Raw genomic sequence first — 26,949 nt, 5'->3', positions numbered from 1 at the left:
TTAACAAATAAAAAACTGAAAAGTGGGACGGCACCCTTGAGTTAATACTTTGTAGCGCCACCCTTTGCTGCAATTACAGCTGCAAGTCGCTTGGGGTATGTCTTTATCAGTTTTGCTCATCGAGAGACTGAAATTCTTGCCCATTCTTCTTTGCAAAACAGCTCGAGCTCAGTGAGGTTGGATGGAGAGCGTTCGTGAACAGCAGTCTTCAGCTCTTTCCACAGATTCTCGATTGGATTCAGGTCTGGACTTTGACTTGGCCATTCCAACGCTTGGATACATTTATGTGTGAACCATTTCATTGTAGATTTGGATTTATGTTTTGGATCATAGTCTTGTTGAAAGATAAATCTCCGTCCCAGTCTCAGGTCTCTTGCCGACTCCAACAGGTTGTCTTCCAGAATGGTCCTGTATTTGGCCCCATCCATCTTCCCGTCAATTTTGACCATCTTCCCTGTCCCCACTGACGAAAGGCAGGCCCAAACCATGATGCTGCCACCGCCATGTTTGACAGTGGGGATGGTGTGTTTAGGGTGATGAGCTGTGTTGCTTTTACGCCAAACATATCGTTTTGCATTGTGGCCAAACAGTTCGATTTTGGTTTCATCTCACCAGAGCACCTTCTTCCACATGTGTGGTGTGTCTCCGAGGTGGCTTGTGGCAAACTTTAAGCGAGACTTTTTATGGATATCTTTGAGAAATGGCTTTCTTCTTGCCACTCTTCCATAAAGCCCAGATTTGTGCAGTGTACAACTGATTGTTGTCCTATGGACAGATTCTCCCACCTCAGCTGTAGATCTCTGCAGTTCATCCAGAATGATCATGGGCCTCTTGGCTGCATCTCTGATCAGTCTTCTCCTTGTTCATGATGAAAGTTTAGAGGGACGGCCGGGTCTTGGTAGATTTGCAGTGGTCTGATACTCCTTCCATTTCAATATGATTGCTTGCACAGTGCTCCTTAGGATGTTTAAAGCTTGGGAAATCTTTTTGTATCCAAATCCGGCTTTAAACTTCTCCACAACAGTATCTCGGACCTGCCTGGTGTGTTCCTTGGTCTTCATGATGCTCTCTGAACTTTGAACAGAACCCTGAGACTATCACAGAGCAGGTGCATTTTTGCGGAGACTTGATTACACACAGGTGGATTCTATTTATCATCATCAGTCATTTGGGACAACATTGGACCATTCAGAAATCCTCACTGAACTTCTGGAGTGAGTTTGCTGCACTGAAAGTAAAGGGGCCGAATAATATTGCACGCCCCACGTTTCAGTTTTTTATTTGTTAAAAACGTTTGACACATCCAATAATTTTCATTCCACTTCACGATTGTGTCCCACTTGTTGTTTATTCTTCAAATAAAATTAGAGTTTTATATCTTTATGGTTGAAGCCTGAAATGTGGCAAGAGGTTGACCAGTTCAAGGGGGCCGAGTACTTTTGCAAGGCACTGTATTTGGTCATTTTAATTATACTTCACTCTCTGCTACACTTCCAACATTTCAACAGTTTGTCAGCTGCTCTAGCAGGGAAAATAAAACATTTCATTTGTTTTTTGCAAATGTCTAGGACTCATACACCTCCTCTAGGCAAATCAGATCACAATATTGTTTTTCTCTACAAATTCCTTGTTTAGGGGCAATCTATAATAAAGAGAGCAGTGAGAAGATGGTCACAAGAAGCTGAAAAGCCCTGTGAGATTGCTTTGAGGCTACAGACTGGGATGCACTGTGCTAGCCACATGGAGAGGACATCAATGACATGGCTGAGTGTGTGAGCTCTGGAGATGCACAAAGAAGGATTCCACATGAAATGAACAACACCATTGAGAACCCTGAGCATTTGCTAATTATTATGCTAAGTGTTATTAGCAACATAAGACAATGATAATGATTTAAACATAAACTTAAAGGAAAGTCTATAAATCTAATGTACAGCATGGGACTATATCCAAAAACTTCCTAGACCTGGTAGGCCTACGGCTCACGATGCAACATTAATAAACAGCATATGTAGTAATGACATAATAAACAGTACAGGCAATGGATTATTGATCAATGATGTTAGTTTGTTTGTTAGTTTGTGATAATATTTATAGAAAAGATGAGCAGAATAATTATATAAAAGGATTAAAACTGAGCCATCCATCCATACATTAATTTTCCATACCCGCCTTTTCCATACAGGGTCAAGGGAGTGCCTATCTCCTGCAGTCTACATATGAGTACACCCTGGACAGAAATCTTCTTACTGCAAGGCAACAGTGCTACCAACTGCGCCACCATGCAGCCTAGAACTCAGGAATTAATCAATAAAACAAAATTGGGAAGTAATATATATGGAAAAAGTTATAAACATTCATTCATCTATTTATTCATCTTCTATACCGCTTATTCCATAGTTGGTCACGGCGTAGCTGGTGCCTATCTCCAGCAGTCTACGGGCGAGATGCAGGGTACACCCTGGACAAGTTGCCAATCCATCGCAGGGCAACACAGAGACATACAGGACAAACAACCATACACACACTCATTCACACCTAAGGCCAATTTAGAGAGACCAATTAACCTAACAGTCATGTTTTTGTCACCTTTTTCTCAAATAAATAGAGAAAAAAGTAAAGTGGTGTAAAAACATATAACATTATAGGTATTTAGGTGAGTTCTATTTAACTAATTTATAAATGTCTTACTTTTCCATAGTTACTCCAGCTGTACAATTGATGCGCCATGCACATGACAACAATCCATTAAAAACAGGATTGTTATTGTTTCTGTTAACACATCTACATGACAATGTTTTATGTGCAATCTCCGTGCACAACACACTAGTCGGTGTTAAAAATGGTGTAATTTCCCTGTCACAACACTAGTAGGCGGTATATTCTTAGAAACACTCCCTGCTTACAAAAACGGGATGGAAAATGAGCACTTTCTTCTAGAACTCTTGTTACATTCAAAATAGTCAGCAACACGAACAATACTCCGCAATCCGCCTTTGTTGTTGATATCTTCTTATTAAACTGGTCAGCATACATTATGCTATGCGAGTGTGCATTACTTTCTACTGACTGCAAGCATACTGCGTATGTGCCAGCACGTGGGCCAGCCCAGCACCAAGGATCAATTTATTGCATATAGGTCCAGAATGCTAATGTAACTGTTTAGTCGTTTTGTTTTGCAGAATTAAGCAAGACACCCATTAAAGAATGTCCTCCATCATTCATTTCCTTTTTTATGCATTGCTACAAACATCCACAGCCAATACAGTCTGTACATTACTCAGTAAAAGGATTTACATATTTGTTATTAACTGGAGGTCAGAAAGAATAAACATACTAAGATGGAGTCAGCAGATAAATCTCAGAGTACATGCCCTGTTCCACTAACTCAATGTGCTCTTTCATGCAGAAACAAACACTTGTGCAGGTGGGTGTCTTTTTGAAATCTCTGCAGGTCAGAAGCAGAGCACATCTAGCCCTTTAGACTGAGCAGGTATGTGATGATTGCAATAGGTATGAAAGGATTGCGGCTCAGAAACGCCTCACTAAAGCAAGTTCTTTTATCTGTACATTTAGGGATCTTGGCAGACTTTAAAAGGTGCAATCAGTGTCAGTTACCACAGCAATTACTGAATCAATAGGCTACTAATGCTTTAGGAGAAGGGAGCTAATGAGCGTGTAGAATTAAAGGTAGGTGCCACACAGTGCACTGAAAGTGTGTGATTACCTGCTGAATGAGTGCACTGCTGAGAACCGTGAATGAGAGGCTTTTGGAGTTAAACTCACACACCTTTATGTGCCACCTTCAGATTTTGCCTCTGGAGCTTGTCTGCAGAGTGTTTTTCTGCTCCTGTGTGTGCTTAGTGGGAGGTGTGGAGAAGGAGCAGAGGACAACCAGCAGCACCGCATCTCCATCAAATCCCTTTTAGGTTCTGTGCATTTTCAAAGTCAGATCAGAGACTGTAGCAGCAATTACAGCAATGACTTTCCCTAACTGTCAGTTATCTATTTTTGACAGCTCTTGGCAACCTGAGACCATCTGATCCTGGCTCCTATCTGGTGGGGGGTGGCTTAGGCCCAACCTCCCCACTCTATTACTCAGTCTTTGATTTCCTGTGACAGTATGTTCTGATCCAGTGTATGAAACAAGCAGACAACTCCTCCTTTAAGGATTTTGACAAAAGTAGGGCGGATGTTCACCTCCCAGCAGGACAACAAACGCAACCACACATTCAGACTCACAATTAAATGGTTTGGATCTAACCAGATTCATGTCTTAGTCCACGTGAAACCCTATGGCAGAGACTGTGGCAGGACTTAAAGATTGATGTTCTTAGACAATCTATCCTATTAGACTGAGCTTGAGATATTGTACGAAGAAGAAATGGCAAACATGTCACTCTCTAGATCATCCATCCATCCATCTATCCATCCATCCATCCATCCATTCATCCATCCATTCATCCTAAGGCATAACCAGGCCTGATGTGATATAGATATGATATATAGCCTCTCCAGCAAAATGGATCTGCTCCAGGGTCTCACTCTAGAGGGGCGTGCCCGAAAACTGTCTAAAGGAGTTGCCCAGGAGGCATTCTGATCAGATGCCCAAACCATCTCAACTCAGAGCCTCCCTTATATGATCATCATCATCTTTATTGGTCATTGCACATGTACATTACAACGAAATCTGTACTCTGCATTTAAACCATCCCTTATAGGGAGCAGTGGGCTGCCATTGTGCGGCGCCCGGGGAGCATTCTGGGGGCTAAGGGTCTTGCTCAGGGACCCAGAGTGGCAATCTGTGGGATACAAACCTGGCCCCTTGTGTACCCTCTGGAACGCAAACCTCCTGTTCTAACCACGGTGATGGAACTCCTAACCTTGTAACTAATGCTCCCCAATCTGGATGAAGCTCATTTTAGCCACTTGAGTCATGATCCATGTTACATGGGAGTTGTAAATCACATCAGTTATTTAGATATTTTTGGAAAGGGCAATAAAGCCTTTTTCCAGCCCTTGCCCTAAATTTCTCATATCCATTAAAAATTATCCACTCTATGTACATACATTTGTTATGAGATTGAGTTTATCTGCAACACATTTAGATATATAGTTACAACCAGAGCATGAACAACCACAGGTCAAAATCATCCCAGAAAGTTATATTTTGTTTAGTTATTTAACAGTCACGTTTGATATTTTGAAATTTAACTTAAAGTCTTCCATTTTTCTATAATGCTTAGAGCAGTGCAATTATTCCACTAAGTTTTTCCACTTCAATTTCCTGAACTCCTAACTTTATAGAGAACTCCTAACTCCTGAAATCAACCTAAAATATACTATGTGTACATATGTATTTAAATATCACCCCACTCTTTAGAAATGAATTGCCTATTGATTCAGCATCAACTCAATTTTACAGATAACTGTAGGGGTTGGGTTTGAAAGAGTTGCTAGGATAGAGTTTAAAGAAAGTTCTCATTAGTTTGTGCCACACCATATATGTTAGACTTAAGGGATTCGATCCACTTTACAACACTGTGCTACTCTACCTTCTACTGCTTTAGTAAACTTATCATTTTGGCTGTATGTTTTCAGAAATCCTCTAGTTAAAATGAGTCATTCAGAGAACCCTTCAATAAATTTCAAGAATAATTTTCCCACAGTTTCCACTTAGAGTAAACTGTTGGTACACATGTAACTTTTTTTTTTTAGCAAATATGAAAGCTCTGTCTCTTAAGAAAACCAAAATGTCTTTATTTTCATGGAAAATGCACGTTTTCAAATTGGAGGAAAATGTCTGAAAAAGCTTAAAATCTTAAATGAATTGTCCCCATTTACCATCTCTGGAGAGAGAATTAAAGCTGCAGTCACCAAAATAAAAACATGAATTTAACGGCAATAAAACAATAACCAACAAGTCTTCTACAGTGACGATGCTCTATTATATGCCAAATCACTCCAAATTCACTGAAAATCTGTAACATATTTCCATCAGTTTTGGAAAAAAAAATGCTTATCTGTTTTTATTTAGATTTTAATTTTAAAAATAGGACACCAAAAAGGAATATATATATATATATATATATATATATATATAAAAAATCAACAGAAAAGTATTTTCATTAAGGCATTCATTAGTTGGAGTTTACAAAACACTGAGCGGTAGAGGATACTGGAATTGGATGACTGAGACAGCACGCTGCAATATTCAATTAATTAGAAATACCTGCCACCCTCCAACGCCCAGAGCTCCTCCCCTTAGGTTCAGGGTAAAGTCAATGTATTACCACCCTTCCAGGGTTTTTTTTCCGGGCTGGATTTATCCTCCAAATCTTCTAGTTTAATACCGGAAGCTGCAACAGAAACAAAAGTGGTAGAACCTACCTTGGTTCTTAGAAAGGTTTTATTAAGTCTTTGTGGCCCGCAAGAAAGGGTAAAAATATGTTGCAGACATTTAGTTGCTAAAATTGCCATGGCATAAAAATATAGGTCTTGGTTATTTTAAAAGACAGTATCTCTTAAATCAATGTATGTACCACCCAAAGGGACCCTTCAATAATTCCACACCAAATCTAGCTTGTACTTAAAAATAGAATGTAATACATTCATTTATGCATTCTTGAAAATAAGATATATTATCAAGAGCACGGTAATTGGCATACTAATTGAAATTGGAGCAATACTGATAGTCTGCTTTAATTATTAACCCTCATTTGAATGTTTTTTGGGAACAGTTAATTTATGAACTAGTTGGGACCAGTCAGCTAATAAAGAATAAAAACATATTTAAAGACAAAATACAAAACATGTTTAGCAAGAGTTCCAACACAATAGACAAAGGAGCCAAAGAATTGTTTCTTCCTTTTTTCTATTTATTTGCTAAGAAATGCAAACATCTTTTCAAAGCACCAAAATGTTCAGAGTCCTAGACACATCCATGAAAAAATGGACAATGACTGAAGAGTCTGTGTCCTGCAGCCAACATGAGTCGACTTTTAACGCAACTGATTGGAAAAGAGTTCGCAAATTATTTTTAAGATGAGTTTGAACACCCTGGTCTAGACCAAGATTAAATGATGGAATATACAACATACTAAACCAACAGTTTAAAGCAAAGTTAGAAATAAAGGGTGATGGAGATTTACAGTATATACAGTAGCTATTGGCATCAGCTTCATTTAAAATAAACTGAGATGTGTACCTTGTGAGGGGTAATCAAATGCAAAGTGAAATATGTCACAAATGCCAAAGTTGGAAGATAAATTAATGCCACAGTCAGAGTTTCATCAAGGTTGTAGCACTGGATAGTTTATTTAAGCTATCTCAAGAACTCTGTAGAGTTGTATGTTATGTCCACAAGCAACCACTGAAAAAAATGGGTATCACTTGTTCCTCTACTTTCAAAAAGGTTACAGTGTGCACAAAGAGCATTAAATTATAACTCTCTCGGGCCCTTAACTGCTGCAAAGTTGGCTTATGCCTTAGGCCGGCTCTGGCTGCAGTGCCTCTTTCAAGTCTTGGGAAATCATTTCAGAATGTACAAAAAGCCACAGTGGCATGTTTTGTTGTGGAGCAAAAGGAAATTCAGACATGGGACATTTGTGCTGAAAAAGCAGGACATAAAGTCCCACTTTTCACACATGTGTAAGGAAGTTTTTAAATGTCACCTAATCTACATGCAGACAGTTCAAATTAACCCTCTAAATGGTGCATTTCTATATATTGTTTCATTACATGTACTTCATCACCAGCTGAGAACCAATCTGAATTTAAAACTTAAAGTATAGAATTAGTAGAGAGCATAGTAAACCTTTGTGGATTAATATGAGTAAAAGTTTTTTTCCACAAATAAAAATGAGCTGAAACTAAAGTGAGCTTGCCCCTCTCCAACCTTTCCACATCCTTTGCCATATTTACGGTGTATTGAGAGCCCAATATAACAGCATAGCTACACACACAAGAACTGCTGGGTTATGTTTTATATCAGATGCTGGGTTTATTCTGGAGGGACAGAAATTGGGTAGTTTTTACCAAACAGTGGGTAAAAAAAGTTTGTTTGGTTAAAGAAGAGACCATCATTCTTCACAGCCGGCCATTCTGAACATTGTAAACAACCCAATCTGACGTCACTGGTCCTCTTCCACGTGAAAATGTAATGGTAAGATGGTAAAATGATGCAGTATAATAACATTTATCTCAGTGGTTTGTGTTACTGATTTTATTTCCCAATAAACAGCCAGTTTTTTTACTTAAGCCTTTTAGCTGCTAAGTTGTTGGTACAAGCTAGTGCTAGCTAAGTTCAAGTTTCACACTTTGACCAAGAACTGGTAATAAAGTTAGTATTGACAGGAAGTATTTTATACAGTGTTTTTTTTTTTTTTTGTCATTTCATTTTGTTTGGTAGTGTTACATTATTGATTTTGTTTGTTATTAATATTATTATCGAAAGACTATTGAAATTCTCTTTCTCTAATTTGTACCCCCATTTCATACCTATGCATTGCTAATTCCTTCTTCCTACTTTCATTTTCTACCTTCAAACAAATCATTTCCCACCAATATACTTAAACAATCACATACCAGTTTTATTTTCGGTTGTTTGTAAGTATTTTAATTAATTATGTAGATAAATTCTCATTCAAAATTTAACTCAGTTGTATACTAGCCAATTATCCAGAACTTTAAATTACACTCCTGTTCCCAGTGACTGTGATTCAGATCCGTTTGGTAGTTAACCCTGATGAAATTTCGTCACCTTTCTAAAATAATAGCCATTTTTGCCAAAATTTTTTTTTTTTTTTGCCTAAATCATCTCCTCATGATGCTAACCACCTCTTGTAAAACTGTCAGTTCCATGCCTGTTGTAATGGCCTACGTCGAAAGAGTGACTTTTTTTACAGGCTTTTCAAAATGGCAACCGCTTCAGGAAAAACCTAAAACTACTGAGCCACTAAAGCCATTTTCATTATAGCTCATCCCCTATTGATAAGTGATAAGGATTATCACAATATAGGCTGTAACAAGTAATCGTTTTTTGTCAACATTTTTATTTTTTTTCAAGATTACTTCATCAACTGTTTTCTTTTAATTTTCCACATTATATTATCTATTCGAGAAAGATATGTAGGTTAATAAAAAGGACCATAACAAATGGCTATGTCAACACTCATGTGTTGTTAATACCTTTTTGGGTGAAATTGATAATAAATATTATATATATTTTGTGAAGTTTTGGTGTTTCCTGAAAAACCTGAAAAAATGACTTAGGCCATTATGTTAGTTTGGTGACGATATGACAGATTATAACTGTATCTTGTTAGATGGAGCGACTAGCAAGATTCAACTGATTTATAAAAACTGTGAGAATACTGAGTGTGGCAAATAGTCGTTAACGACACGAAAGTTAGCATCTCCTTCAAAATTTCCTATTGATGCTAAAGTAAAACACTATTTTGGTTTTTAAGGAACCTGGACTTAAGTTGCGCGTCTAATTCAAAATCTAAGGGTGTATGCCACATAGCTGGGCTTGCGTTGCATTGTGGGATGCTGTAGGGTAAACAAATTAATAAACAATGGCTGCATGTCTTTTTCGTGAAGCATAAAGCCCTGTGCAGCTTTCAAGATGTCTTCTCAAAATCATTCAGTATACTCTCCTATAATTTGGCCTGACATAGTACCCAGAAACACACTAATGATATGAATAAATTCTCCATGTTTTCTAGTTCAGGAGACTGCATCTGCTTTGTGTATTCACACTTGGTACTCCCGCACCGGACACATTAGACCAATACACAACCTGAATGTTCTCAAGTGGTTTTGGTTCACTTTGGGCTTTCCCTGTTTGAAAAGAAACCAAATCAAAAATCAGAAAGTTAAATTCTTTAAAACTCAGTTTGACATTTTTCAAAACACAAAAGGAAGCCATTTCAATCTGTTTTATCATTACAACCCCCTAGAGTTTGACGAAACAATTACCACATAACTGGAGCTGTCAAACCTGGGCTGGACTAATCCATGCTGGTCACAGATTCTTTGAAACATATTTTGTAAAAAATTTACAAAAAAGATTTCTAGTTTTCCCATAAACTTTTCAAATCTCCTTTATGTGAACCTTTTCGTATCTTTATGTTAGCCGGCATGGACACATTCCTGTTTATGACTATTTATAATGATCAAACATAATACTATTTTACGACATAATTACAAACTAATTAGTGTTTCTTGTTTCTTTTTAACTTTGGAGGAAAACCAAATAAGCAAAGTGAACTTAATTAGTTAGAATGTATCTAATTTAGTTGATTAACTTCATTTTCAAAACTTGATGGCATTGAACGGATTTAGAATTTTTACTCCGATATACTGATTTAAATCTACCCAAATGTAATGTATACAATCTGTTACAACACTTTTGTTTGTGAAATCCTAACAATTTGTTTAATCAGTGTATGCTGCTCCAATAACGCAATCCTGTACCCAAGTGCCTATTTGAGTGTCTGCAAAATTATCCAGATTCGATTATTTTAACCCAGCAGTTTTTAGTGTATAAATTTGTCTTTGGCTGTATAGTTGGAAAGGGGGGCTCAAATGACACAGTATGGCTCCATGGGGGTTTGAGTTCCCAGGCAGCAGGAAAAACAGGCTCTGAGTCTCATCCGGAGCTCCTTGTTGAACATGAAGCTGATGATGGGGTTGGCCCCCGCCTGGGCGAAGCTCATCCACACAGCGGCGCTCAGGTGGAGCTCCGGAACAGGGGGCCCCCGCGCGAATATCCTCAGGTAGCAGGCGCTAATGTAAGGTGCCCACAGAATGAGGAAGGACAGTGTGATCAAGTAGTACATCTTCCCGATGCGTTTCTCCGTCTTAAACTCGTCCAGCACCAGCAGCCTCCTGTTGCCAGGATGCGACGCCTGCCTGATACCCACCAACGTCGGTGGCGTAGGTCCGCGCCCGAAGCCGGCGATCCAATTGGCGGCAGCCTGCCCGGTGGCTCCGGGCCCGTGGAAGGTCCAGTTCTGGCTGATAGCCGGGACCAGCTGGGCCGGCTTCATCTTGCGGTGGTCGTAAACGAAGCACAGCATCTTAATGTAAACCACATGGGTGGTCCCCACGATAACCAGCAGCATCAGCATGAAGCCCAGCGTGTCGTTGGACTTCAAGTAGCGATGCTCGAAGGTGCACTGCTCCTCCTCGCGGATGAACTTATAGGTGCCCACGTCGAACACGGGCGGGAAGGCCATGGCCACGGAGAGGGTCCACACCATGCAGATCACCGCCACGCAGGTGCACAGGTTCATGCGCTTGGAGTAGAAGCGGTGGTGGGCGATAGCCATGTAGCGGGTGACGCTGACGCAGAAGAGCAGGAAGGCGACGTGGAAGCAGAAGAGCACCGACATGAAGGCGACGATCTTGCAGCTGAGTGTGCCGTACGGCCAGGCGGAGCCGGCGCTGATCGACGCCATCACGAAGGGAAAGCAGACGGCCGAGCGCAGCACGTCCGCCAGGCACAGGTCCAGCAGGAAGTAGTAGGGAGCCTTGTGCAGCGAGCGGTCCTTCAGGAGCAGCAGGGACAGCGACGCGTTTCCCAGCAGGCTCATGCCCATGATGAGCCCCAGGGAGGCCAGCTTGACCGCAGAGGCCGTGGACGCAAAGCTCTGTAAGGAAGCGCTGCTCTCCCCGTACTCGCTTGTGTTTGCCATGAATGCTGCCGAGGCAGAGCGTATCCCCTCATCAAATCATCCCTCCTGTCCGCCCAGGGCTGGATGGAAAACAAAATCAACACAACAAAATAACAATGAAAAAAACCTACTCATAAATAGATTCCATCTCGATGTGCTGTAATCCCCACCTAAAACCAAACTGCAATTTTTTTCTCTTCCTCTTCTTATCCCTCATCTCAGAAGCGTCCGGTGTAAAAAGCCCCATTTTCCCTTCTGTCACTCATCGCTGTAGAGTCGAGGCAGCCTGCTTTGGGATTATACACCATTTCAGAGGGCGTCCACACAGCAGGCGACAATCCGCTCAGAAAGCGCATCAGAGCTTCCCTCCGATGGCGGCAGAACTCTCCGGTTCGCCTCCTAGGATGAAAATCCACACAGCGTCAAACAGCAGCGCTCCGCGGGAATCACGCATGCCCAGCCCGGCTAACCTGCTGCTCAAATTACTAACAAACTGACAATGTTTGGGTGTTTCTTTCCCTGCTGGAACCAAGGTAATAGGTTCGGGGCGTCGGTATGGGCTCGACACACACAGCGGGAGCAGCAGCGTCTTCTATTATATGCGACGCACGTCCGCTGTGATCCAGTGAGCAGGCCTGGGATCAGTCAGGACTCTCATCTGCTGCTCCGTGCCCACCCCGATCAGTCTGTGTCCCCGGGAGGAGGCAGATGTTAACTGAGGGATGCAGGTTATTATGGTGCACAGTCATGTGCGTGCAGGTTGCCGCAGTTAATCACATATTATGGAACAAAAATAAAGTTTACCTTGGCTTTTATATAATAAAATAGTCCTGACTATAACTACTATGTTTACATTTTATGCCTAAATAAATCAGAGTACATCCTTGATGACCATTGGATCAAAAGGAAAATAAATATTCAATACTCCCCCAAATACTACTTACTTTATCAACATCATTGTCTCTGTGAGGTTGTTCTTGTGCTAGTGTGCATGTGCACATTTGTAAGTGTGGGTGTGTGTGAGAGTGTGTGTGGACTTTGCATCATCTGCTTGTGCTAAATATTCAAACAATTTTAAAGAACAGTCAGCATATTTCTAAATATTTTATGATTACTAAACATAAAGTCTTAAGAACCATTACTAGTCATAGTCCCCGGTTCTCTCCAAAGATGGAGACATCATATTTATCCTCGCATAAGATTTTTTGTTTTTTATGTATTGTTCTGTAAAAATGTGACTCTTCTTGTTTAAATAGCCCCTTTTCTTTCAAAACCTGTTTTAATAAATGAAGAAAATGTGGACTGGTTACCCAACAAATAACAGCATTGATTTTTAAAAACTAAAACACAAAGAAGTTTGAATTTTCTGTGGATTTCTTTATAATCCACACATGGTCAAAATTATATACTGCTAAAAAAAAAATAAAGGGGACACTTAAACAACACAATAGCAAATAGTAAATCAAATTTCTGTGAAATCAAACTGTCCACTTAGGAAGCAACACTGATTGACAATCAATTTCACATGTTGTTGTGCAAATGGAATAGACAACAGGAGGAAATCTTTGGCGATTAGCAAGACACAATCAATAAAGGAGTGGTTCTGCAGGTGGGGACCACAGACCACGTCTCAGTACTTATGCTTTCTGGCTGATGTTTTGGTCACTTTTGAATGTTGGTGGTGCTTTAACATTCGTGGTAGCATGAGACGGACTCTACAACCCACACAAGTGGCTCAGGTGGTGCAGCTCATCCAGGATGGTACATCAATGCAAGCTGTAGCAAGAAGGTTTGCTGTGTCTGTCAGCGCCTGGAGGCGCTACCAGGAGACAGGCCAGTACACCAGGAGACATGGAGGAGGCCGTAGGAGGGCAACAACCCAGCAGCAGGACCGCTACCTCTGCCTTTGTGCAAGGAGGAACAGGAGGAGCTGCCAGAGTCCTGCAAAATGACTTCCAGCAGGCCACAAATGTGCATGTGTCTGCACAAACGGTTAGAAACCGACTCCATGAGGATGGTATGAGGGCCCGACGTCCACAAATGGGGGTTGTGCTCACAGCCCAACACCGTGCAGGACACTTGGCATTTGCCAGAGTAAACCAGGATTGGCAAATTCGCCAGTGGCGCCCTGTGCTCTTCATAGATGAAAGCAGGTTCACACTGAGTACATGTGACAGATGTGACAGTCTGGACACACCGTGGTGAGCAATCTGCTGCCTGCAGCATCCTTCAGCATGACCAGTTTAGCAGTGGGTCAGTAATGGTGTGGGGTGGCATGTCTTTGGAGGGCCGCAAGGCCCTTCATGTGCTCGCCAGAGGTAGCCTGACTGCCATTAGGAACCAAGATGAGATCCTCAGACCCCTTGTGAGACCATATGCTGGTGCGGTTAGCCTTGGGTTCCTCCTAATGCAGGACAATGCTAGACCTCATGTGGCTGGAGTGTGTCAGCAGTTCCTGCAAGATGAAGACATTGAAGCTATGGACCGTTCCTCAGACCTGAATCCAATTGAGCACATCTGGGACATCATGTCTCGCTCCATCCACCAACGTCACGTTGCACCACAGACTGTCCAGGAGTTGGCGGATGCTTTAGTCCAGGTCTGGGAGGAGATCCCTCAGGAGACCATCCGCCGTCTCATCAGGAGCATGCCCAGGCGTTGTAGGGAGGTCATACAGGCACATGGAGGCCTGTATGACACACATTACTGAGCCTCATTTTGACTTGTTTTAAGGACATTACATCAAAGTTGGATCAGCCTGTAGTGTGTTTTTCCACTTTAATTTTGTGTGTGACTCCATATCCAGGCTTTCATCGGTTAATAAATTTGTTTTCCATTGATGATTTTTGTGTGATTTTGTTGTCAGCACATTCAGCTTTGTACAGAATAAAGTATTAAATGAGAATATTTCATTCATTCAGATCTAGGATGAGTTATTTGAGTGTTCCCTTTATTTTTTTGAGCAGTGTATATACAATACACCCACTACTGGTATTTTGTTAAATGTTCTTAGCATATTGCAGAGAAAACACAGACTTTATTTGTAACTCTGACAGGACATTTGACCACCCTTTTTGGCAGAGTTTGGTAATGTTCATTGAAATGAGCTGGACTCCTGTATCCCGACGTTTAAATATAGTCCACAATTGTTCAATATGGTTTGGCTTTCCAAAAGCTTAATGTTAATCAACTATATCTATTCCAAAGGTCGTCTGACCCAAATCACCACGTTGGACAGAGGTGGTGCAGAGCAAGAAGAAGCCTCTGACACCTTAGAGCAAAACTGAAATCTGCCACTGCCTACATGGAAAGGCAGACAAGGCAAAACATTTGTTATTCCACCTTAGTAGCAAGAATAATGTTTGTACGAGTTAAATTAAAGGTTCCAAGCTAAAGAACATAATAACAACTGTCGAGCAGGGTGGTGGCAGCATCATGCCTGACGACTGTTTTACTGCAAGTTGTAACAAGGCTTTGAACAAAACAAAGATAGGAAAAATGAAGGAATTCCTCCTAATTCTTAATTACCATCAACAGCGTATACACTAAATGTTGGACAAAGCTAGGTTTCCAACATGAAAATTATCCTCAACAAAGATCAGTAATAATTAGTAGTCTGTTTGGATTTGAGGAAATCCACAATAAATTCAAACTTGTGCACCCATTTCTTGTTTTTAAAATTCATTTGTGATGTCTTTACCATCATCATGCCACCCTAAAACCCGAACAGTTCAAATGCATCATTAAAAGTCCAAAGTAAATATGACATTCATGGCCATAATTAATGTGTGTACATGTCTGAGTGACACACTCTTTATAGATCCAGGCTTCTGGCCTACTGAATGGCTTTTCTTTCAAGGTTGCAGGAAAATGACACACTTATATAACATCGTTCAACTGGAACTACAAAGGTTCCTGTCTGCACATGTGGAAATTCAATAAAAAAATGTTTTTCAGTTCCTGAAAAGTCCTCAGTGAAAATCAAACGTAGTAGTGCCTGGTAACGTTTGAATAAACAGAAAAGAGCTAATTGGCTTTTAAAACAGAACATGTAAAATGGTAGCTTGGTGATCAGAACTTGCTCTCAGCATGACTTCTGTACTTTGAGCCAGAGCTGCCATCATGTGACAAGGTTTCACTGCTGCCGGGATTAAACACCCCCCTTTAACCAGCTCCATGCAGGCTTCAACAAGAGAATACATGTAGAGTGAATAAACTCATGGAACTTCAGACAATGCACAAGTTCAAAGACATGACAAGAGAGGATGGAGATTCAAGATAAATACTGATATACCTCAAGAAAACTGTTAGTGACTTGAAATGTTAAGCCTTACAGCTGCAGCGGAAAACTGCAAATGTTTCAAAGAACAAGTAATGTTACGCAGGCAAAAGGGGAAAAAAACATGTGCACAAACAGCATCATGACGTTAGAAAATTGTAATTTGAGTTTATGCATTGCTTTTTAGAAAAACTCATCTGCAGAACCATAAGAGGTACCTTAACCAAAGCACAACAAACGCTGCAACAAGAAGATGACTCACTCTGAGAAAGATTTACAATCAGTTTGTTAAAACTGATTGTAAGTCTTGTCTTGGGTGTAGTTTTGTAGCCCTCTGCACTGCATTGTTCATTTACATTGACAACGACGTAACTCCCATGTTTCATATATGTTCCACAAAATCTCAATTGGTTGGGTATTGTCTTTCCCAGTACAGTCACACATGCATGAGACAAAGGGAAATAAAACCCATAATCAGTTCCAAAGCAAGAGTTCTGTTGTTCATTGTCATGACTTAAAGAAGACAATTCTTTATTCCAAGTGGAAAAAAGTTTTTTGAAGGTAATGCTCAGCAATGAACTTGGCAAACACTGAGCACAGGATATTATTATTTTTATCTCCAACTTGACTCTATCAACCAAATACAATAAGACATTAACCTTGAGTAATAGCCAGTTGACAGTAAATTTACACACATTGAAAAGAACTAATACACTGCTACAAATCTATGTATATATAGCAGTAGCAATAAACATGTACATATACTAATTAACCACTGCCCAAATTATAATTTTTAATCCAGCATTAACATTGGAACATTACTATGGAAAGTAATACATTTAGTGCTATACAGAGGCAAAACAAAAACAATAGCAACATGAAAATATCGCCTGATTAAAAATGCTGGCATTATTGAGTGAATTTAAGGACATAGTGGACAAGTTGTGTCGATATTGGCTATTTGACAAATTTAATGTGATTTGATTTTGATTTTAAAAGACGGTTGTCCATCCAGTTGGCTATCATGAACTATAATTGCATTTTGAAAAAAGTTTATTAATTAATTTGTTGTCATTGTTGTCTTTTCAAACACAATTTTGAACTACATAGAGTACTACTTTATACATGTTATTGTTTTCCTGTGTCCATTTTAAATGATACTTAGCTTAACATGACAGATAATCCAACAAGTTACCATTTCTATCAAGCAGATCCATGTCCATTTGCAAACCGGCCACACTTTAAAGCAGACTTCCCTTTGAAGATGATCATTCTGTTTCTCCACAGTGTTGATCCATGAGGATAAGAATTCTGGGTAAATAACATTGTTCAAATAGTGAGAATCTGTTAGGGAAATTGGATAACTTTAGGTTAAACTCTAACTGAAATCCTGAGGTGAGACAAGGCGACCTTTAGCAGCTGGATTTACAGGGATAATGAAGGCTAAAGATAGGTTTATATTTGAACCATTGAAGAGAGTGCAAGGGTGCGAGTGCCAACAGTGACACAGTTGCACCGTGCCCATCCTTGCCCTGGTGCCCATAGAAAAGCGGGTTCCCTGCTTTACACAGTCACAAAGTTTGCCTATACCTCAGGCTGGCCCTAAAAACGAGTATCATCTGCTTATCTTTCATTGTTTTGGGGTCCCTTATTACTACCAGCTTGGTAGTAAAGTAGTTTAGGTTCTTGAAAAACAACATTTGATTTGAAATTAAACATTTTTGCAAAATGAATGATAAATTTAGACCGTAATTCACTATGTCCATATTTCATTAGTTAGAAAATGGGCAAGAGTGAGCCTTCACTACGTTTTCCTAGTCTTTGGGGTGGACCAGCTGCGACGTTCCTACCCAGTGACGCAAAGACGTCAGCAGTCGGTGGGCGGAAAAGCGACAGTGTGTTTCGGTATCTGAAGATAAAGCCCAAACCAAACCGGGTCGTTTAATCCGGAGGGTTTACCCAGAACACAAAGGAACAGACCCGGTTCGTCTCCAGCGTTAATGGCGGTTCCCGCGGGTCAGACGGATGTCCAGATGGACAGAGGCGCCCTGAGCGGCCAGACGGTCTCCTCTGAGGACAACATTGACATCGACGAGAAAGAGTTGGAAAACATCACAAAGAAACAGCGAGAAGACGACACAGCGACGCTGCCTCTGCACTCACCCTGGACCTTTTGGCTGGACAGGTAATATTTCGAGTTTTAATCGCCATGTCTGGGCGTTAGGAGCCCCGGGACGAGCAGGACAAACACCAGGCAAGGCCACAGCTTTCAGGCCTCCCGGAGCAAAAGGTATCGGGAGAAATATTCCCCTTCAAGGCTCTTCTGACCCTTTTCAGGTTACTAATCCCAACACGCCAGCAGGTTGTGCAATTGAACACTTTTACCTCTGTGTTGTCTATAGAAATGGGTCCCACGCAGCACAAGTGGGCTTGAAGGGGACCCCTCTTTGTAATTATCCCGCTGTCCACCTGAAGTTACGCTGTGTTATCCAGCAGGGGGACGCAAACTGACACTGTTGTCTCCTGTTCTAGAAGCAATCCTACCTTTTACCTTGCTAATCTAATGCACTCTGTGTTGGGGTGCTGTGTAGTCAGTGTTGGGTTTGGGCCTTCTTCCGTTCATTTCCTGAGGTCATGGTTTATGTGTGGTCATTTAGATCTCATCTACGAATAATATATATGTATATATATATATATATATCTCACCAAGTGTGTTCTTGACTTGTCTGAGATCAGGAGCATATTTAAAAAATCCTTGTATTTTTCTGAGACAAGGTAGGGCCTTGACTTCGCTTCATACCTGTTAGACCTGAAATGGAGACAGTATAAGGTTGTTAAGGTATGTCAATTTTGAGTAAATGTACCATGCCATCACATTATTCACACCTGCAATTTTTAAAAACGGATATTTGAATGTCTTTATTTGCAACAGCCCAAAGTAGCCGTTTTTTAGCCGGTTGAGCAGCAGTGCTTAGCAACAGGTAGGGGAGGGGCAGCACAACCCATAAACACAGTTCTACACAGCTTCAAACGCTTAGATCCCTTTGTATGGCATCTTAACAGGTAGTGACGGCGAGGTGAAGGTTCGTGAAGCCCTGAAGCTTTCCATCCAATCTGTCCATTCCTGAACTGAAACTTCATGATGCTTCATTTGCTCTACTGCGCCATCAAGTGCACAATGAATGTAAAACAGGCAGAGTGATTATAATAACATGGCTTTGCTGTGTGCAGTTTTAAATTGAATCAATAAATGAATGATGTTTGTGATGCCAAATACACACATTTTGAATATGGTGTAATAACAAACGGGAGAGGATTGTGATGTGAATGTGCTTGTTGCTTTGTATCCGTGCTTATGTAACTAGGGACAATACTTTATGTATCTTTATCCATCTTTATTGAAATACCCTTTCACATGGCCACAGATGAAGCAAGACTCGCCAGAAATGCAACATCAAGTTTATACAAGCTGGGAATCAGCCACGTTTTGTCGCGCATTATTAGGGCTGGAACAATTAATCCGAATAATCGTGATTATTGAAATAATCCTCAACTAATTCAGTAATCGAATAATCGTTATATAATAATACACACTCTAAAACATGCCATTTGCTCAAAGAAGAACCCATTCAATGCAGTGCCACAAGTGTACAAAAAATATATACATTTTGCATTTAGGATGAAAAACTCTTTGCCTCTAAATATGCTCGATCCAGAACTCAAGAGGCATAGTTTTAGCTTCCCCTGGTTCAAATTTTGTAAAACATCTCCTATTACGCACCTTTTGCTATCCAATTAATAATCAACAGATTAATCGATTAAAATAATCACTAGTTGCAGCCCTACTCCTTATATTTCGAACTGGCGACCCAGTTCTTAAATCGGTCATCTTGCCGTCTCTAAGGCTTCAACATCAACACGAGCCCCGAGACGTGCTTCACTAAAATCATCCTGGGTTACTCGCCACACACTTCGAAGCCTCGGCACAGAAGGACTTGTCGCTTTTTAAAACCTTGTTGCCATGATGCTTGTAAAGACCCATGCCTGGTATAAACAGACAGCTCAGTAACATTTATGTAACTCGATGTTTATTTCTTTTGTTTATGTCTGAATATGAGGAGCCTCAGTCTGACAGACAGTTCTGTGTTACAGTGTAATCACCTGGATTCTGAAAAGTTTCCCCAGTCCTGAAGAATGGAATTAGCTTTTCTTTTTTTTTTTTTTGTCTCAGTCCGGAGACAAGTGTGGAAAAAAAGAAAATTGACAACAGAAAAAGGTTTTTCCAGACTCATTTGTTACTGTATTTTCTAAAGGACAAAGATCCAATAACATCTAATGCTTTTAGTGGTTTTCACGTCGTTTATATTAAACGGACATCTCTTATCTTTGACTTGCCACATCGCACCTTGATTTTAACATTTCAACCATCAGTGCTTTGGTTTTTGACCGGATACACACTTAATGGTTCTTAAGTTGGGTTTGAAGTAGTCCATATGCCACACAAGCAGTCAATGGCCTTATATCACCTTCCAAAAACTGGAACCCAATTCCAACATTATTTCCTTATTTATGGAATCCACAGATAAGTCCCAACTACTTTTAAGCAGATTTATGGTAAATGATTGTTATTTGAACGATGAAATTTGAGTGGAAAACAATGTTTTATAAAGAACAATGTACTAGAAACCCAAAATAAATGTGTTCTTTCTGCTTCTACTAACCTGTCTTTTTATTTTCAGAATTGAAATTGTATCCAAAGGCTGTTGCACATAAGTCTATATTTACTCCTTGCATGCTTCCTGCACCATATACCTCGTTTGACCTATAAAAGCCTGCAGGGTTACAGCAAAAAAAACCAGTCCTTTACAACGTGATGTGACATCACATAAAACCGCTCGTGCATGTCAGGACGGTCTCTACGTCTTTGTTCCTCCACTAGAACTGAAACAGTTTTTCCTTGTTGTTCCAGGTCATTACCGGGCACGACGGCTGCAGAGTGCGAATCCAACCTAAAGAAGATCTACACTGTGCAAACTGTTCAGGTGAGATCTGCTGACAGCTTACAAAGCTTCGTCACCTTAAGAGCAAAGAGATGAGGAGCATGACTGGGCTGAAAGTCTGAGTTATTTAAGAGGAGACTCCCTGATGGGAGGGAATAACATTTCCCAAGCCTGCTGGGTTGCAGTCAGCTGACTTGATGGAAAAGGAAGGAGCCTGGAAATATGACCAGCCAATGATGAACAAAGTTTTTACAAGAGATTTCAAATGGTTGCAAGGGGTTATTAGGGGTTAGGGCTCGGCATACGGCACCACCGTTTTAGATGTGCTGCTTTTGTGAAACCGTGTGTCTGATTTTGATAACACCTCAGTCATCAGGGAAAGGCACCATTTGTGACCCTGGACTTTTTCCTCATGCGAGTGGGCATCTTTCCCTCTGCCAGCAGGGGCCTCTTGCATGTGTGAGCAACAACTGTAAGGAAAGACCAGACGGAATTTTCCACACGCTCTCCAGAAATATTCCGATCATGTGTGAAAACGGTTCAAGTCACCAAACGCAAGACTGAAACTTCAGAATGTTTGACAGCTCCTCTGTAGACCCTGCTTTGAAGCCAGGAGACAAATATGGTAATGAAACATTTTGGATTTCCTGCTGTGATGTCTCTAAGGTTTGGTAGCGGGGCAGTCAGGCAGGAGCTGCCGTCAGATAAATGCATTGGATAATGAAATGGAGTGTGACGTTAAAGCTGTAATCGCACACAACGAGGTTTCAGGAAGGCCTGATTTAAATCAAGCATGAAAAATCCTGGAAAACACGGCACCTGACAGCTGGGCTCCCCTTTGATATTCATGAAACATAAACAGCTTGTGACATTATTTCACGCTGGCTCTTATTTGTATGTTTTAGGTGTGTGCTGCTGGCAGGCTTATATTTACTCAATCATTGGGGGAGAAAAATACACCAAACCTTGATGGAAATTTAAGATGTACATTTTTATGCATTGCCTAAACGAAACTAGACTTTATCCTCTTTACCCATAACAACCATGACATTTGTCACAAGCCGACTGGATGAAAGTTTTTTCCCCTGCAGTGCTGACAGTGCTTTCATTGTAAAGCTTTATTTAGAAGAGTTCAATGGTGACGCTTTCAGTTTCACGCAAAAAAAAAATATGTAATCAGTTACCAGGAAATTAATTTTTAGTGCCATTGCAGTTAAGTTTTAACTATGCATGGGCTGATTACTCTTATCGATGTGTACCGAGATGTTAAAGTTAGGACTTCAACCTCACTGAAGACAAGTATTCATACTCTTACTTCATTTGAAATCCTTTTAACGGTTCGCCAGAGAAAGGTGCTGTAGTGACGGGAGTTTTCTCCTGCTGTATGAAGCATAGAACAATTATTGCTACACACTGCAGGCCAGCTGGCAGAAATTAGCCTCGTACACTTCTTTGCAAACAAGAAAGAAATCAGCTCTTTGGAAATATAAACTGACACAGACAGTTGTGGTGTGGAAAGTGAATAAAATAGTTGGCAGCTTGTTAAAATTGAGGTCACTCTATAAAGAGCAGACTGGCAATAAGCACGTACAAAACTGCTAGTAAATGTTGTAGCACCAGTTCGTATGATGGTTGTTTCAAAGTTCAAGGGAGTGATGTTTGGCATCCCCTTGAAAGATTCTCATTGGCCACTCGAGTGTATAGTCGGAAACATTTCCAACACAGCCGCTTCTGTGGTGAAACTCCTTATACATGCTCCTTGTCTCTGTATTAATATACATGTGGCGGGACGGTGGATGAGGAAAACTGATTCTGGGACTCTATGCTGCTGATTGTCCAGCAGAGGGCGGTGGTGTACAGCTCATGGGGGCAAAGTTTGAATACAGGAAAAATCCAGACCTGATGCTGATTTACTTATCTATTTGTTTTTTCGGGTTTAATTTTTCCAGATGTTCTGGAGTGTGTATAACAACATCCCTCCAGTCACAGCCCTGACATTGAGATGTAGCTACCACTTAATGCGTGGAGAAAGGAGACCGCTATGGTGAGTCCATTTTTCTGCAAGGTTCCTACATCGCTATGTTAAATCAGTTATACATGTTGTATAGTACTGATGACATTAGGAGGATACTATTTCTATGTGATAAATTAATATAAAATGTTTCCTCTTCTTATAGCATCTAACCTGTTTTCAGTTGTTGTTTACAATGTAAACTGATCCATCTTCTACATTTTCTCAGTAATAATTTTTCACTTTTATCTCCTACACCACCAGGGAAGAAGAAAGTAATGCGAAAGGAGGGGTATGGAAGATGAAAATCCCAAAAGAAAACAGTGTACGTGCTGTGTACGGTTTGCCTGCTTTTCTCATACTGATGTGGCTGACTTGGTAATGAGCACCTCTTTGTGTTTCAGTCTACAGTTTGGAAAGAGTTGTTACTTGCTACTATAGGGGAGCAGTTTGCAGATTACTGTGCATCAGGTACAGTGGGATAAATGCATTAAAAACAACATGGCGATGTTTAATTTCACAAATGGTTCTTTTGCTAACGGTTCTGCTGTTTTTCCCTCTTCTGTTCTCCAGATGATGAGGTTGTTGGCGTCAGTGTTAGTGTTCGAGATCGGGAGGATGTTGTACAAATATGGAACAGAGATGCAACTCTTGCAAATGAAGCAAATATCTTGGGGAAAGTCTATGAGCTGCTCCCATATATATCCTTTAAAGCAGTTTTTTATAAGCGTAAGTATATGCTTTATTTTTCCATATATTGTGTATTTGGCTTTTAGCTGTAAATTGGTTGCCCTGTATGGTAAGGCACAATAAATATTTCCAAAATACATATATTTTGGAACCAATTATTGTGCGTAGTAAAATAAAACCATATTTTCTCAAAAACAGTTTCAATGTGTAGCTCTCTCTCTGAAAACCTGCAAATACTGTAAAACAGGTTGTGGGACAGAGGTGCCTAAATAAAACTTAGAGCTAAAATGACTAAAGCTTGACCATTCTATTCGTTGACGAGACAGAAGGTAGCTCACAAATTTTTATTATTTTGTTTTTTTGCACACCTTGAAATGCAGAAACACAACATCCGCATTTGTTAATCATTTCAAAATAAATAGCATTGGTCTTTGGATGGAAGGAAAAGAGTCTGATTTGCTGTTAAAAGTTAGACTGTTAGATCATTTATTCATTTACGATGCATCAGCCTTAAGCACCCTTCTGTCATGGTTACTTTGCAACGTTAATTATTCGTATTGGGAACAGGGTGATGTCACACTGTGCGAGAGGAGGACCGCTTTGTATTACACAGCTCTGCCATTGAACAGGATTTCTCAAGAATTTCAAAACTATGACAAAATTATAAACTGTCCTTGGAGTCATACATCAGCATCTTGTACAGTTCGCAGTATTAACTGTATACCTCAGTCTATTTCCTGCATAATACTGAAAGTAGACCTTTACCCTAACTGAGATTTCCTAAAGATTGCAACATTTCCTAATTCAGCATTTTGTGGACAGATGGAATTGGACCCTTCGAATAGATAAAACAGAACAACTCCGCTGTGATAAGTTCAGCTTCTTATTTGCTGAAGTGGAACCCCCAGACGAAAATAGCAGACTGTGAATGAACAGCCAACATTGTTCCATAAAAACCAGTATTTAGTTCTTCCTCTAACTTAATTTTTAAACACATCACTGGTATTGAGAATAGCTCACCAACTGTTCTTCCCTCAGTAACTCCTTTCACACCAAAGAATGTCGTTGTCAGTACGATCTTAAAGCTCCCACAGAGTCTGGTGTACTGAGCGTGTACTGCGAGCAGCATGGACTCTGCATGCACAATGTCTGCAGACGTTTCAGATATCCCACATTTCTAGTGACAAATCCCTAGAGTTCACACACCATCTGCCATGGCGTCATCACGTCTACTTCCACGGAGTGAGGCGCACCCGACTTTGTTGGGGCCTTAACTGCGCTGGAGCGTGGTGCATTCACACATCTGAAAACAGGATGGATTTTTAGTCTCCCACCAGCCAGTCAGAAAACAGGGCTGATAAAGGTTAAAGTTGGCTGATTTCTGTCACCAGCCGACTTATTACCCCAGTTCAGACATTGACTGATATTTTGTTCTGTCATGTCCTGATACGTAAAACCTTCAAAATAAGAATTTTTGACAACCACGATATTCTATAAAAGAATCCCTTCTATTAAAGACTGAATCCATAAACTTTATCTCCAATGGTGAATTTTTTAAACCCTGACCTTGCAGTTGTTATTTTAGCATCTAGAACTTACTGTGTCCTTCATGTTCAGAAACTTTTGTCAAGCAGATGTATAATGAAATGAAATCGCTCTGTCTCTTTCAGCTCATATGGACCATCATGCCTTTGAGGGAGGACGCTCAAGACATTAGATTGTAAAGCACTTTTTTTTTTTTAAACCTGAACTCTGTACCTGCCTTCCCAGAAGGTGATGTCCACAACATAGTTAAGGATAGTATTTTTGCTTTCAATGAGGAAAGGTTATCAATATATTTTTATATCTTTTAATGACTGCTGCCTTGTTTTAATCATAATATGGGTCCTAAAGCTCTGAGGGGTTCAGAGAATTGAAACTGTGTAAATCTCATCCAAAATGCATTAACTAGTAAGGGTTCCTGTTCTGTCATGGCCCGGTCTTCTGCATATTCCAGGGACCACTCCTGTCAGTCCTGGTATAGAGGTACAAGTCATATTCAATAAATTAGGATATTGAAAAGTTCATTTATATCAGTACCTTTTAACTTACTTGGTGAAACACATTATATAGATTAATTACACACAAACTGATGATTATAAGCCTTTATTTCTGTTAATTATGATTTCCTGCTTATAGCTAATGAAAACACAACATTTCAGATTACAATATTACATCAGACCAATAAAGAAATTTGGGCTTAATGAAACATATGTTTAATACGTACTTAAAGGTTATTTTTAAAAGGTACTTTTAATCTAAAAAACGAGCCTTATTGGAACACATATTCCACTTTATTGAATATGACTGTATTAGCTGCACCATCTAGTATGTTCTGCTTGATACTGCCTTCACATCATGATCCATTCTGCTCGTTCAGTGCCAAAGCACTCTTCTGCTGTTTTAAGATGTTTGTGTCGTCCTAATTCAAGTATTTTATCCCGCTGGGCTTTACCCACTCAGATGGAGTGAATGTAACATTTGCTTTCTTAAATATTCATCAAGTGTGAACTTTAATCCAGAAATGTTGCACATGGCTATTTGTTAGTCCACACAACATAAAGCCATCATAATGGATCAAAGTAAAGTCCAGCAAAGATGTGGCCATAATTATTTTTGAAGCTTTATTTTTATGGAAAGAATTTTTTTAGTGTTAATAACTGGTACTGTTTTATTTGTATTCCCCCCCCCTCCCCACCGTCGCATTAGTTACTGATTGTTAGATAAGGTAATGCTGCACATTTTTTTTCCTTCATACCTGCCGCTACATGTTGCCACTAATGTCTGCCAATCCCCCCCCCTGTGTATTACTGTAACCACTTCACACAAGGAAGCAGGAGGACATACTCCTGTTTCACTAAAAGACATAGGTCATAATGTTCTCACGTGTAGTGGTATGTTCGTTTAGGTTCAGGTGTAGCTTTAAGAAAGCTGAGGAAGAGACTTGACTTTTATCTAGACTGCTGCTTAGGGGGATAAAAGGAAAACAACCAATAAGGAGATCAGCTCCCGTCCATGCAAGAACGCCTGAAATTCAAGGAGGTCAGTTTACTCTCTAAAACTGCGCCATTCATTTAACACCTACTCCGGCTTGGTTTTAATTAAGTATACGTTCAAGTCATCTGGTATTTTTTTTGTCACATCACTCTTGTAGTTGATCTCTTGTCAGGTTGGAGCATTTGTTTTCTCTCTGTAAAGCCTTTTTGCAATGACATGGACAGATGAAATAAAACGGAGCTGAAAATCTTT

At 40.2% G+C, this 26,949-nt stretch overlaps 2 protein-coding genes across 2 annotated transcripts; one reads left to right on the top strand and one right to left on the bottom strand.

Annotated features, from left to right (window-relative positions):
* Positions 1-6,857: 6,857 nt before the first annotated feature.
* On the bottom strand, positions 6,858-13,188 carry gpr27 (G protein-coupled receptor 27). Its single transcript, XM_047347419.1, has 2 exons — positions 11,852-13,188; positions 6,858-11,761 (listed from the first exon to the last, which is right to left on the bottom strand). Exon 2 carries the CDS (start codon positions 11,700-11,702, stop codon positions 10,587-10,589), a length of 1,116 nt encoding a protein of 371 aa, XP_047203375.1. The 5' UTR covers positions 11,703-11,761; positions 11,852-13,188; the 3' UTR covers positions 6,858-10,586.
* Positions 13,189-16,735: 3,547 nt separating this feature from the next.
* Positions 16,736-26,949, top strand: LOC124856683 (eukaryotic translation initiation factor 4E type 3-like). Its single transcript, XM_047347420.1, has 7 exons — positions 16,736-18,145; positions 20,930-21,002; positions 22,910-23,004; positions 23,236-23,296; positions 23,376-23,442; positions 23,545-23,700; positions 25,332-26,949. Exons 1-7 carry the CDS (start codon positions 17,961-17,963, stop codon positions 25,376-25,378), a joined length of 684 nt encoding a protein of 227 aa, XP_047203376.1. The 5' UTR covers positions 16,736-17,960; the 3' UTR covers positions 25,379-26,949.

The sequence above is a fragment of the Girardinichthys multiradiatus genome, chromosome 20 (assembly GCF_021462225.1).
Source record: "Girardinichthys multiradiatus isolate DD_20200921_A chromosome 20, DD_fGirMul_XY1, whole genome shotgun sequence".
Taxonomy (NCBI): Eukaryota; Metazoa; Chordata; class Actinopteri; order Cyprinodontiformes; family Goodeidae; genus Girardinichthys; species Girardinichthys multiradiatus.
This window is presented reverse-complemented; position numbering and strand designations above follow the sequence as displayed.